Source organism: Zootoca vivipara, chromosome 12 (assembly GCF_963506605.1).
Source record: "Zootoca vivipara chromosome 12, rZooViv1.1, whole genome shotgun sequence".
NCBI classification, from domain to species: domain Eukaryota; kingdom Metazoa; phylum Chordata; class Lepidosauria; order Squamata; family Lacertidae; genus Zootoca; species Zootoca vivipara.
Genome location: NC_083287.1, coordinates 52374856 through 52389002, shown reverse-complemented (window position 1 = coordinate 52389002; position 14147 = coordinate 52374856). Strand labels below are relative to the sequence as shown.

Below are 14147 nucleotides of genomic sequence, written 5' to 3'. Positions count from 1 at the left end.
TTTGCTTGGGAAAGAATGAGAGGAATGGGGCTTCTCCCTTTTGGGTTTTCAAGCATGCAGATGCTAAAAAAAACACACCCAAGATGCTTTCCTACTAATTTTAACTTTGGATCTCAGCAACATATTCATGATGGGAGTGGGGAAGGGGGGTAGAGAGAGATGCAATTCATTTCGCTTTTATAGGTGAGCCTATTTCTCGCTTTCCAAACCAGTAGGCAAAGCGAAACACAGTTATCCACACTTCTCTGAATTTTGCAATGCAATTCCTCCAGCCAAGTAATGCACACAAGAACACAGACACCGGGGTAAAAGTGTGCGTGAAAATGCAAATGTGAGTGAAGGCACCTTCCAAACCAATGCAGTATGCTAGAAGAAATGGCATTGCAATGCTGTGCAGTCTCATGAACAGCTCTTAAAAATAAATATGTAACCTGATGTGACAATGTGGAGACACGAAAGAGTGGAAAAATGAGAATCTGGGAGGAACGGAAATCAAAGGCCCTCTCATCAATGTGAAGCAAGGAAGCCACACTATATGCAGAGGGGAGGGCCAGACTCCTGCCAATCACCAGATCTCATAGGGCCATAGCTGCCAAGTCTCCCGTATTCCCCGGGAAACCCCCGTTTTTCCAGCCATTCCCAGCTGGAAAAACGGATTTTTTTTGTTTTTCCCTGGTTTACTTACTGGCCGGGGGAGGCTCTTTCTGCACATGTCTGGAGTCTCTGGACATGCGCAGAAGTGATTTCTGGCGTGGTGGCCATTTTGGAACTGGGCGGAGCATGCTCAGAAGCGACTTTTGATGCTGCTCCACCCAGTTCCAAAATGGCCGCAGCGCGAATTCCGGCGCGGCGGCCATTTTGGAACTGGGCAGAGCAGCATCAAAAGTCGCTTCTGAGCATGCTCCGCCCAGTTCCAAAATGGCGGCAGCCCTACTTCCGGTCTGCCGATCCCTTATTTTTCCAGCAGGAACTTTTCAGGTACGCATAGGGCACCGGGGGGGGGGGGGTTGTCAGGTCAATCTGTGTCTGCAAACTCTTAAGGGCCCTCTTCAACTGCAGGGCGAATCCAGTGGGTCTTTCCCTTGCTTTCGGTCACTCTGCAGCCTTTGTCCCCACGCAGGTTGACAAGGAAAGGTGCCGCATTTAAAAGCTGCAGGATTTCTCCGACAAAAGTTCCCTCCCGCTGTGGCTTGAATTTTGCCGAATCTGAAGCCATAGGTGATGTCAGGTGTTGGAAAGCTGTGTGTGGCTCCTAGGAAGTAGTTTGGCAGGCCAGCTTCCAAGACCTGGTGGGCCAGACTAAGCCCATGGTCCAGACATTCCCCACCCCTGGTGTATGCTGTGTGAATAATACTTCGCTGTGAGATTATTATGCAAAAATGTTTTATTTGGCAGAGTTTGCACTGAGCAGAGAATTCAAGCATCTTGGGAATGGCTTCTCTTCCTTTCTCTTTCCCACTTTCCCTGGAGTAGGAAAAGGTCCCATTGAGCGTTTCCCCTGCAATGACAAGGGAGGGTAGCATTTGCATCCCGACAGCGTTTCTCCCATTTCTGCCTCTGCCATCGACTCGAATGTTTTTTATGCTTCATTTTCTGCCAAAGACAAAACGAGCAAGCAGTACCTTTCCCTCCTCTGCCAGCTGTCTCATTTAATCTGGCTTATTTCTTCGAGCTGCCAACAAGAAACCGATTATGAGGGTCCCAATCCAATAAGGACCTTCAGTCTGTATTGGGTCTGAAACTGCTTTTGCACATGAGATTGTGCTTGAATTCTTTTTGTTTTATATATATATATATATATATATATATATATATATATATATATATATATATATACACAAAAGGTTTTAATTGCTTTTTAAAGTGTTTGCGCCCATGAAATTGCAAAATCGTTTTCATTGCTCTTGTGTTTTTCTTGTGAAATTGCTTCAAGATATTTAGCGGAAAGTGATTCATAAATGGAAATAAAGAAAGGAAATCTTTAAAGCAAGGGGGGAGGAGCTTCCCCAAGGTGGGCTACAATTAAAATACAACATAGCATAGGTTCAATAATAAGACCATGAGAAGCCAGTCAAAATGAGCCACAAACATCCGGCATGAAGACCAAAATACAGGACATAATTGCAACAAAAGCCTTCAGCGGAACATAGCGAAAAGTGGAAGTGTGTACTTTTAGGAGGTCTGTTGTATCTTTGTATTGTCAGTTTCACTTGGAACTTTGTAAGTCAAACCCCAAATCTTGAAGAAGAGATTTATAAAGGATGGGGGCATTACCCAGAATGTCCCAATCTACCTTCCTGTGTTTCCCAGCCATCCCTTCCTCTCCCAGTTCTGGAAAAACTGCAAAGATACATGCTGAGTTAGGGTATGCCCTGAAAATGTACCTACCTGGAGCCGATTCGTTCAGTGGCATTAAGGCGTTCAGCTTCCGTATGGTCTCCAAGCAGGCCTCTTGCTCCTTCCTGATGAAACAGTCTGAATGAATCGGAGTAGCCTGAAAAATGAAGAAGAAAAAGGTTCGCCTTAACCAACGGTGGGTCTATTTTCACTCTCCTGGAGAAAGCCTGAACTCCAGTATTGGGGTGGGTGGGTAGGGGGAGAGAGACAAAGACACCTGTATTCAGAGAACAGCATTATGCCAAGGGGAGTGGGTCGTAGCTCAGTTGGTGCCAGGGACCGTGCTGAGGAGGGCTGCACTGAGTAGGAATGGTGGGAGCCTCTCCCTCCCCCTGCTCCTGCTCTGGATCCTGGATCTTCCCAGGAGCAGGAGGGCAGTATAGATTTGGAACAGTGGTTCGCAGAGGGACATAGTTCAGAAGGCAGAAGCTGGGAAACAGGGCCATCTCGAGCATGTCGGGCGCCCGGGCGCGGAGATTGCTCCGGCGCCCCACCCAGCCTACCCCTAGAGCCGGCCCTGCTGGGAAATACTGGATGGGGAACAGCCAGGAGGAGAAGCACTGGGATGGAGGGAGTTAAAAGATTCATTGTCTCTGGAAAGCATTCACCTGCTCAGGCCAAGGTCAAGGAGAGCTGATAAGGTGGCAGCACAGAAAGCACAGTGGTTACGAGATCAGGTTACTGACTAGGGAGGAAGTGGGTGGAACCCTTAATTGGGAGCACCAACATTCCTAGGAATGGATTCTTTGCTCTCGCTGTAATCATTAAAGTTTCTAACTGGTAAGAAGATTCCTTTACCTTTGTTCTGCTTATCTACTGCCAAAGTGGGGGAGGAAGCCAATTCATTGAAGCCTGACAGTTGGTAGTGTGGGTTCAGGGAAAAATTGTACAGAAAGGAGAATTCCTGGCTGCCAAGATCCAAGTTTGGGGCTCTCTTTGGTGAGAGAACCCCAGTGGAGATTTAAAATCACAAAAATTTTCAGCCAAGCAAAGCATGGAAATTACAGGCTCAGACCTGTAAAATATGCCCTTCTAAGTTCTTTCCAAAGTTTCCCGCTTCCCCTAGCATAGAAAAAGACCACACATTTGTTAAGTTTAAAATGGCTTACTTACAAACTCTCCAAAGGTCAGATTCATGTGCTATTTGATACAGCATTCAGAAAAAAGTTGCACTGGCAATGAAATTTGGCTTACTTACAAAGTAGTAGTGAAAGTTCCTAAATTATTGGTACAGGAACTAGAGTGGCTTGTGAGAGCCATGTGGTCTGAGCTGGAGCAACATTTCCACCTTTTGAGTTTCTCATGCAGACTGGGAATGAACAGTAGGCTTGACTACTTGTTTCCTCCCAAGGTAAGGGAAGTGACCTAGGCTAAGTCTGGCAGGACAGCTTACTTTATGGGATTAATGCCTTCATGCATTAATTAAACCTAAGCTCATTTGGTTATATGAGGATGGCTATCCCACAGGTGAAACATCTGCCTTGCATGCTGCTGCCTCCACTGCCTCCTTCTTAGTCTCCCTGCTCTTTCACGGTGGAGCACTTTTGTTCATCCTGGTTGTGTTTTACAAGTTTTCCCTTTCCCATACTGCGTGGGGCTTCGAATGCTGTTCCATGGGGAAAGCGGCTCTCTAAATTTATATAACTACAATAATCGGAAAGCCGGCTCCACGCTCCGTTCTTTGTTTCCCCAGCGCAGTATGATGGCTTGGGGTTCCTGAGTACAACCACTTAGCACCGTGTGATATAAAACGATCCTGTAAGTGTGAATTTCTCCGGGCTTGAGCCTCCCGGTCTGGCTCCTTTCGCCTTGAGGATGCTGTTTACAGCTTTCTGCATCCAATTGAGATGAATCGGTTTCAATTTCCCTGGGAGAAAACACCAGCGATCTGTGCAGAACACTGTGAAATGTGATGGATGAGGCAGGATGGGGGAAGGCAGGTGCAATGAAGACAGAAGCTGAGCAAATGCCCGCAATCAAACTCCCCCCCCCCAAAAAAAAGAAAATCTCCCAAGGAGGCTTAGAGAGGTTTGACTGGCAGCATGCTTGGCTACTGGTGGTGGGAGACATGAGGATCTGATTGGAGGAAGCGCAATGGCCGAGCATGAATTAATCGAAGGGAGATGACGGCTGAGCATGCCAGCACATTCAGAGTTCTGTTGCACACAGAGCAATGGCTTGCTTGAAAAACAGCCCAGCAAATTCTATCAAGAAAGCAATAAAATCTGGGGAGGCAGGACAGATTCAGGCAGAGGCTGTGAAGATAAATAAGCAACACAACAGACCTTATGACAGGTCTGAGTTCGAGGGACCCCTGAGGTCCATTTCACGCTTTTATGGGTGACGTTCAATTAAGTTTTAATCAGGATAGACCCATTGAGATTATGAGTAATTAAGTGGAATCCATTAAGTTCAATGGTACTACTCTGAGGTTTTTAAACAGAGGTTGGGGGGGGGCATCTGCCAGGGATTAATTAGCTGTGATTCCTGCAGTGCTGGGGGTTAGACTAGATGACCCTTAGGGGTTCCTTCCAACTCTACTATTCTATGGTGAATTAATAATATATATTTTTCCCAACTAGAAATCCACAAATGTAAAATCTCTCGGGGACTTGTTTTGAAATACCTTTGCACTGGGACTGTAACCACCTTAGATGCCTTTTGAGAGAGGAAGAGCAGCGATAACACTTCAAAGGCCTTGGAGGAAACGAATCGCACAGCTCTCAAAGATTTGACAAGGATGGCACCAAAATGCACCTGTGGTGGACTTTGTAAATTAATCAAGGCTCCTTCTTCCTTTCCTGTGAAAGGGTTTTTCTTTGCTCAGCTGATTTTCCCAAAGAAAGGGAAATTATGGAGTCCCATAACTGTGAGATTATCTTACACCATATATATGCCCCCTCAACCGCTTCAGTCTGTGGAACTCCAAACAGAAATCTCTGTCGAAACATTTCCCGATAACCGTCTGGCTCTGAGCTGAACAAGGAACACTGCTGAAACCCACCCCCAGGAGTAAGCCTTAATTGGATCGGTAATTAAATTAAAACTATCCTGCCTTTGGCTTTTCAAAGTGCTCCATCCTGGCACCGACAGTCCGTCCTGTGAAGAGCTCCCCCTAATTGTGTCCCCAGAGGCCCTTTTGAAAGTGAGAGGATTTTGATCAAAATTAGCAGGGTGACTGGGCAGTCTAAAAGCGGGTTTGGAGAGAGCCGGTGATCAGGATCTCCAAAAACAACAACGAACTTCTTATTCTTGCCATTAAAAGAAAGAAAAGCGAAATTAAAATGGAAGCCAAAATACTGCAGTGCTGGTGTTTTCTGTCAAAGAGAGAAATGGCAAAACTGAAAAAAAATCTCTTCATCCAGAATAATTATTCTAAGGATAGAGCCCAGAATCCAATTGTAGACTGAACACTAGGGTCTTTCTCAATGAACTCTCTCAATACATGTGTTTCCTAAGGCTTGGGATCGGATGAAAGCAAACCTTTGCAGAAAGGACTGGAATCTGAACCTATGCAAACAGAATGGGCTGGAAATTCCAGCCCAAGTGAATTTAACTCAGTACAAAAAGACAAAACAGAAACAAAACAATACACAACTATCTAGCTGGACCTTGAGATGGAAAGAAAACAGGCAGGATAATGGTTGAAATACTGGGTCCTACTTTTGTATGCCTGAATTAGCCACCTGGGTAGCCTTCCTGGCATCTTGAAAGAGGTAGTGATAGCCACCGACTTTATGAGAGGATTGGGCAAATTCATGGGAATCTTCTTCTTCTTTGGCGATCCCTTGTAGCTGAGTAAGATTGTCTTCCATGTACAGGGTTTTAACAGTGAGTCCATGAGTGACTGTGGAGGCCAGTTCTGGATCCACACATTCTTCCACAGTGGGACATAGGTTTCCGGGCAGGAGTTGATCATGGTGAGGGTTTGCCAAGCGTGCCTTCCTCTTAGCATGTTTCTCCCTTGTGTCCTGAGTTTGAGTGTCTTCAAAGCCCATGACGCCTTTGGTAAAGGCTGTTCTCCAATTGGAGCACTCATAGGCCAGTGTTTCCCAATTGTCGGTGTTTATACTACATTTTTTAAAGATTTCCCTTGAGACAGTCTTTAAACTTCTTTTGTTGACCACCAGCATTACACTTTCAATTTTTAAGCTGGGAATAGAGTAGTTGCTTTGGAAGACGATCATCAGGCACCCAAACAACATGACTAGTCCAACGAAGTTGATGCTGAAGAAGCATTGCTTTGACACTGGTGATCTTTGCTTCTTCCACTACAAATTCATGGGGATGAATGGCTCCCATGCTCTACCTCCACTATGTCTCTGAAAATCATTTGCTGGAAATGCCAGTTGCATCCAGTTTGGTGGAAGGAAGAGGGCCTTCTCTGTGGTGGTACCCTATTTGTGGAATGCCCTCCCTCTTGAGATATGGCTGGCGCTGTCCTTTCCTGGGTTTTGTCACCAGCTGAGGACACACGTATTTGAAGGGTATGAATGCCAGGCTGGGTAAAGGCAGAAAAAGATATGTGGTTCCTTGCAGGAGACATTTCATTCTTATCTACTCTTGTTTCATGGTAATCGTTTGAATTGATTGTCGTGTTATAGGGATGTACTGTACCCAGTACAACTCTTACTCCAAGTATACCCTCTGAAATGAATGGGCAAGACTAACTTATTCATATTAATAGGTCTACCCTAAGTAGAACAAGTATTGGATAATGTGTTTTGCTGTACCACACCCTGGGATCATTACCATGGGGGCAAATTAGAAACATTTTAAACCAGTAAATAAAATTTGTGGGGACCATGGTCACCTACCCCTCTCTAACCATGCCAACTGAAAGCGTTAAAAACTGCTTTAAATGTGTCTCACACACTAATCTATGGGAGCAAACACACTGGGTTCTAGAGTGATCCAATACCATTGAGAAAGACAAAATTCAAATAGCTGTACAGACTATTGTATGACTCTACATACATTTGCATGTTATAATTTGCCACTGCATTCAAATTTGGGAAACAATGGTTTGCAGAACAAACCAGAGCTGACATACAAAACCAGAGCTAGAAGCCATAGCTTGTGCAAAACATAGCTTGCTCAGCTGTGGTGTAATGGTAAACTATGGCTGGCTATGATCTTGGAAGTCAGGGCAGAAATCAGAATGTTCAGTGGGAGGAAGAAGGAGTGTCTGTGCAAAACCAGGCTATCATGGGAAATTCCCAAACCATAAATCTTGCCATTGCTAGCGCATGGTTTGGGAGTTCCATGTGGATGTTGGATGTTCACTGACCATCGAGTTTTGTTTGAAAACGTTGGGCTTGTTTCTTTCCAATCCACTGCTGGGCTAATGGAGTCAGCCATTCTGGGTTGCAGACTGTGGTTCCTTGCAGGCGCTGATGTGCTCAGAGCTTTAGCGACTCCCAGCCAAAGTCCTGTGTCTCTATATTTAACCTTGGCAGTTGCTGCCACAGTGCCGGACAATGTATGGCACACAGCATCGGGAACGAGGGCGTCCTTTGCATGCCAACTAGGAATGAATGTGCACTAATGCTTTTAGCCTCTGAAGCCAATTCCCATAATTCTCTGGATCAGATCCACTAAAGTGAGACCATTCCCACGCTCCTGGAAGGGCTCTTGAATAGCACCCCTGCTGCCCAACCCTTGGAGCAAAACAGGGTGGTAAAATCCCGAGGGAGTAAAGAGCTGTGGGTGGGAGGTAGAGACCAGCTCTGAATGCTTCCTCTCCTCTGTGCCACAAAATATAATACCGTATTTACTTGAATCTAATGCTCATCCTTTTTTTGTCCAAATCATGTTGTGAAAATTGAGGTGCGCATTAGATTCGATGGCACATTGACATTCGCCAGGAAATACTTTTCTTGGTTTCAAGGCTCTGAAAATTTGAGGTGCGCATTAGATTCAAGCAAATACTGTAATTGAAAACAGAAAACAAATACACATGGGAGAGAGATTCGGCCTCGGCCCAGTATACCTGAAGGAGCGTCTCCATCCCCATCATTCGGCCCACACACTGAGGTCCAGCTCTGAGCGGTTCCCTCCCTTCGAGAAGTGAGGTTACAGGGAGCCAGGCAGAGGGCCTTCTTGGTAGTGGCACCCGCCCTGTGGAATGCCCCTCAGATGTCAAGGAAATAAACAACTACCTGACTTTTAGAAGACATCTGAAGGCAGTCCTGTTTAGGGAAGTTGTTAATGTTTGGTGTTTTATCATATTTTTAATATTTTGTTGCAAGCCGCCCAGAGTGGCTAGGGAAACCCAGCCAGATTGGCGGGGTGTGAATAAATTGGGCAGGGTATAAATAATAAATTATTATTATTATTATTATTATTATTATTATTATTATTATCATAGATGGAAATGCGAAGAACTAAAGAAGAAGTGCATGCAATATACATGGGCTCTGTTCACCACATTCCCCTCCCCAGAGCAACTGAAGGCACTTGTTTATCCAAACAATCACTTTATGGCCACGTCAAGACTAACGTGTTCAAAGGCATTATGCACTCATAGAAGGCAAGCAATCTGGGGCCAAATGCAGCTATTTCAGAGAAGGGGAATCACGACTCACAGCAGATCCTCCCACACTTGTGAATCACACATCTGTAAATGCTGGCATCGTGACATCAGCAGGCGACATGACCAGCCCAAGCGAGGTGCCCTCTTGCTTGTCGCATCCATATTGCTATGGAATCTGTGCCCTGCTGGGCAGTGTGCCCCGTGGGCATATGATATCATTGCCCAAAGTTGTCCAATGAGCCTTTCCTCAGATTCTGTTGTCTGAAAAATAATCCTATGTCTTCAGTGTCATGTCTCTTGCTGAAGTGCGCCACTTTGGTTGCAGGTGGACAATCGAATCCAGGGAATGCTCTCTCTCTCTCTCTCTCTCTCTCATCAAGATGCTCTCAGTCAGACAGGTACAGTCATGCTACGTGGTTACAGTTTTGGACCAAATTGCCACTTTGGGGGGAAAGCATGGGAATGAGAGGTCCGGTCCCGATGGTTTCTAAATCTATGTCTCTGTCTCCCCCTTCCAGGGGGTCTCTGACTGGGCACCCACAGGTATTAAGGTTCCCAACTCCTATGGCACCTAAAGAGGATCTCAGTAAACATCCACAGTCCATAAGAAAATGTATTTTTTCCCCTGCTTAGTTTCTGACTACAATAATTCAGCATCACCTACATTGAAGGAGCATCTCCATCTCCATTGTTCAGCCTGGACACTGAGGTCCAGCTCCGAGGCCTTCTGGCGGTTCCCTCACTGCGAGAAGTGAGGTTACAGGGAACCAGGCAGAGGGCCTTCTCAGTAGTGGCACCTACCCTGTGGAATGCCCTCCCATCAGATGTCGAAGAAATAAAAAACTATCAGACTTTTAGAAGACATCTGAAGTCAGTCCTGTTTAGGGAAGCCAGTGTGGTGTAGTGGTTAAGAGCGGTAGACTTGTAATCTGGGGAACCGGGTTCGCTTCTCCGCTCCTCCACCTGCAGCTGCTGGGTGACCTTGGGCTAGTCACACTTCTCTGAAGTCTCTCAGCCCCACCCACCTCACAGAGTGTTTGTTGTGGAGGAGGAAGGGAAAGGAGAATGTTAGCTGCTTTGAGACTCCTTCGGGTAGTGATAAAGTGGGATATCAAATCCAAACTACTACTCCTCCTCCTCCTCTTCCTCCTCTCTGCTGGAAGCCACCCAGAGTGGCTGGGGAAACCCAGCTAGATGGGCAGGATATAAATATTATTATTATTATTATTATTATTATTATTATTATTATTATTATTATTACCCTGTTTCTCCTAAAATAAGACGTAGCCATAAAATGAGCCATAGCAGGATTTTTAAGCATTCAAGGAATATAAGCCATACCCCGAAAATAAGCCATAGTGATAGGCAGTTTAACCTTGTAGGTTAAACTGTACCATAAGATAAAGGGGCCCCTGACCATCAGGTCCAGTCGTGTCCGACTCTGGGGTTGCGGCGCTCATCTTGCTCTATAGGCCGAGGGAGCCGGCATTTGTCCGCAGACAGCTTCCGGGTCATGTGGCCAGCATGACAAAGCTGCTTCTGGTGAACCAGAAACGCTGTTTACCTTCCCGCCGGAGTGGTCCCTATTTATCTACTTGCACTTTGATGTGCTTTCAAACTGCTAGGTGGGCAGAAGCTGGGACCGAGCAACGGGAGCTCATCCCGTTGCAGGGATTCGAACCACCAACTTTCTGATCAACAAGCCCTAGACTAATAATAATAATAAAGACATCCCCTGAAAATAAGCCATAGTGGGGGTTTTTTGAGGAAAAATAAATATAAGATGATGCTACTTCTACTGCTACATTGGAAAAAAAAACCCTTAGACATATCTAAGTTTCAATGGATGCCAGGATCAGAAACCTACTCTCCCATCCTTTCTAAACAGAGAAGAATCTTTTTCTACTCTTCTGCTCTTTTTCCTACAGCTCTTCTGTGTTATGCCACATCTCAAAGCAGCTCTCTTGTATAATGCCATCCCCCAAGGCAGCCATTTTCTGACTAGTACCCACAACGGTTTCTCGGCGTCCCAAAGCGCCCACTGCCCCAAAACAGTTGGTGACCCCCAGGCTTACATACTGATGACTTCTGTCGCATGCAAAAGTCCCGGGTTTAAGTCCCAGAATCTCCAGGGTGCCCTCTGACTGAAACCACTGACAGTTAGGGTAGATGATACTAAGTTATAGCTACACCAGCTTGTGCTTGTGCTGAGTAGGCATATGGCAACTGCCTACGTTCCATGCCTTTCCAAGGGCAGGAGAAAGTTATGCCCTGCAAGCAAAATAGATGGTTATAGATTTCAACAGATGGCAAAAGAGCCCAGGCGCTGAGATGCCCAAAGGACTGAGAGACATCTGCTCTTCCAAATAAGAAGTCAGGTGAGTTGATTAAAAAGGGGAAAAGGGGGCAGAGAGCCATCACAGATAAAAGGTTGGGAATGTACAGGTTTAAATTTACCACTGAGACAAGTGTGACCTTGGCTAAACATTGTCCTCAGACTCAAGTAATGGCAAAGAATAATAGGAAACAAATCTGTTCATTTTTAAAAGTCTCCAAGCCAATTTCTGCACACAAAAGCCAGACATTTGGGACGGTTGCCAGTGGTTTAATTTTGTTGAGTTTCAACCAATGCCCCTTAAATCAAGTGCATATCTCGTGAATGCACACTAAGATGTCAGGAGCTCAGCACGACACTTGATAGGTAATGGGAACACCAACTTTTGGGGGCCAGAGTTTTGAGTTTTATGAAAAGTGCTGTGGGCACCGGTTGCAAAATGTCTGCCAGGTTGGGTAGCTGTGGCATAATACGCCGTGGCTGCAGTGGGGCATGGAATAGCACAAAATGTCTGCAGAGCAAAATAAGAGGGAGAAAGGAAAAGGGGAAGAGGAAGAGATAAGACAACAAACTGGAAAATTGCACCTATACCAGTCACTGTAAAGGTAAAGGTAAAGGGACCCCTGACCATTAAGTCCAGCATGACCGACTCTGGGGTTGCGGCGCTCATCTCACATTATTGGCCAAGGTAGCTGGCGTACAGCTTCCAGGTCATGTGGCCAGCATGACAAAGCCGCTTCTGGCGAACCAGAGCAGCACATGGAAACGCCGTTTCCTGCTGTAGCGGCACCTATGTATCTACTTGCACTTCGATGTGCTTTCAAACTGCTACGCTGGCAGGAGCAGGGACCGAGCAACGGGAGCTCACCCCGTCGCGGGGATTCGAACCGCCGACCTTCTGATTGGCAAGCCCTAGGCTCTGTGGTTTAACCCACAGCACCACCCGCTGTAGGATGAGGCTATCAATGGCTACTAGCCAGGATGGCTATGCTCTGCCTCCCCAGATGGAAGCAGCTGCTTCTGAATATCAGTTTCTGGAAACCACAAGAGAGGAAAGTTGTTCCTGTGCTCAAATGCTTCTTACTGGTTTCCGATCGGCATCTGGTTGGCCACTGTAGGAACAGGATACTGGACCCCCTTTGTCCTGGTCCACCAGGCTCTCCTGAAGTCAGTCTGTCTGTTAGTGTTACTTTGTCCAGTGTTATGTCTTGAATTGCTGGAGTTTATTTGGAGCAACAGAGATACTTTGTATGTACAGTGGTACCTCAGTTTACAAACACAATTGGTTCTGGAAGTCTGTACTTTAACCTGAAGCGAACTTTCCCATTGAAAGTAATGGAAAGTGGATTAATCCGTTCCAGACGGGTCCGCGGAGTACTTGAACTGAAAATACTCAAACCGAGGCATACTTAAACCAAGGTATGACTGTATTGGTAGATATCTGCATCAAAAGTTTATAAGCTGTCAACTCTGTTCCTTCACTGACAGGGACTGAGAACACTTGGATGATTTGAATGTTTCATTATGGTAAGATATGTCATTGTTCTCCTTTTTTATAAAAAATTTCTTAATAAAAATAAATATTTTTTAAAAAGGGAATGAGAACACAAGCATAGAGAGACAGCAGGCATAGAGAGCGAGCAGATAAGAGTGGCATGCAGAGGGGAGGGAGAAGCAGCAGGGAGCAGCTGTAACTTGATCTCTGGACAAAGGGAAAATGAAAGAGACAACCAGTGTGAAAGAATGCTACTTGTCAGCTCAGACAGTGACACAGACACAGGAATACTGGGAGTGCCCTTTCCAAAATCTCGTAGACCATGGGTAGGCAAACTAAGGCCTTGGGGCCGGATCCGGCCCAATCGCCTTCTAAATCCAGCCCGTGGACGGTCTGGGAATCAGCGTGTTTTTCCATGAGTAGAATGTGTGCTGGGTTATTTGTGGGGCATAGGAATTCGTTCATTCCCCCCCCCCTTCAAAATATAGTCCGGCCCCCCACAAGGTCTGAGGGACAGTGGACCGGCCCCCTGCTGAAAAAGTTTGCTGACCCCTGTTGTAGACTCACGAAACTGTCTGAGAAGCACGAAAAGGACAGGAAGAGAAGGTGGGGGTTTTCCTCTTGGGGGGAAAAGGGGGCGGAACTCAGTTCCGGCAACTGTGCTTTCTGAGGATGACGGAGATTAGCTGAGCTCCGACCGGAACCTTGTGATTTGACTAATAAATCTGAGATAATTAAATGCCGGAGTCGTCTCGTGTGTGTGGGAGAGACCCAAGCCATTACACAAGCTATATACACCTATGCCTTTTTTACTGAGTCTTATCTTCTGCAACAGTAAACTATTTGGACCTTAAGCTGCTTTTCCGTGTTGTGACTGGTACTGGGAGCAACTTCCACTGCGTGTACATCTCTTATCAGATTCCAAACATATTCTAGGTTAACCAAGTTACAAATGGATTTGCCCCAGCAAACATTAAACACAGAAACGAAAGCTAAACTTCTAGATTCCACAAGATTTCCATAAGTGGCTTCAGGGCAGTCTCGAGCAGGTCGGGCACCCTGGAACTGAGGCGCGGAAATCGCTCCAGCGCCCCCGCCCTCGCAGCGCGCAGCATGGCTTCCGTGCGGCTTTGCCACGCAGCGCCCTGCCTGCCGGCCCCGCGCCCTGGCACCCCGCGCCACCGGAACTATACCTAGAGCTGGCCCTGAGTAGCTTTTTCATCATATGAAATATTACATAAAATACAAAGATTATCAGGTATATATTTTGTGGATCTGGATATCCAGATAAAAGAAAGTACTTCATACAGAACAGGGTTAAACTATGGAACTCACTCCTACAGGAGTCAGTGAGACTCACCAACCTCAATTGTTTTAAAAGAATT

General features: G+C 46.0%; 1 protein-coding gene across 6 annotated transcripts in view; it reads right to left on the bottom strand.

The window, feature by feature from the left end:
* ADCYAP1R1 (ADCYAP receptor type I) overlaps positions 1–14147 on the bottom strand; it is a 142383-nt gene that overhangs the window by 83384 nt on the left and 44852 nt on the right. For all 6 annotated transcript variants that reach the window (XM_060280936.1, XM_060280938.1, XM_060280940.1 and 3 more), the window contains exon 3: positions 2389–2494. In XM_060280936.1, the coding sequence (XP_060136919.1) occupies positions 2389–2494 (106 nt within the window). The remainder of the gene's footprint in view (positions 1–2388; positions 2495–14147) is intronic.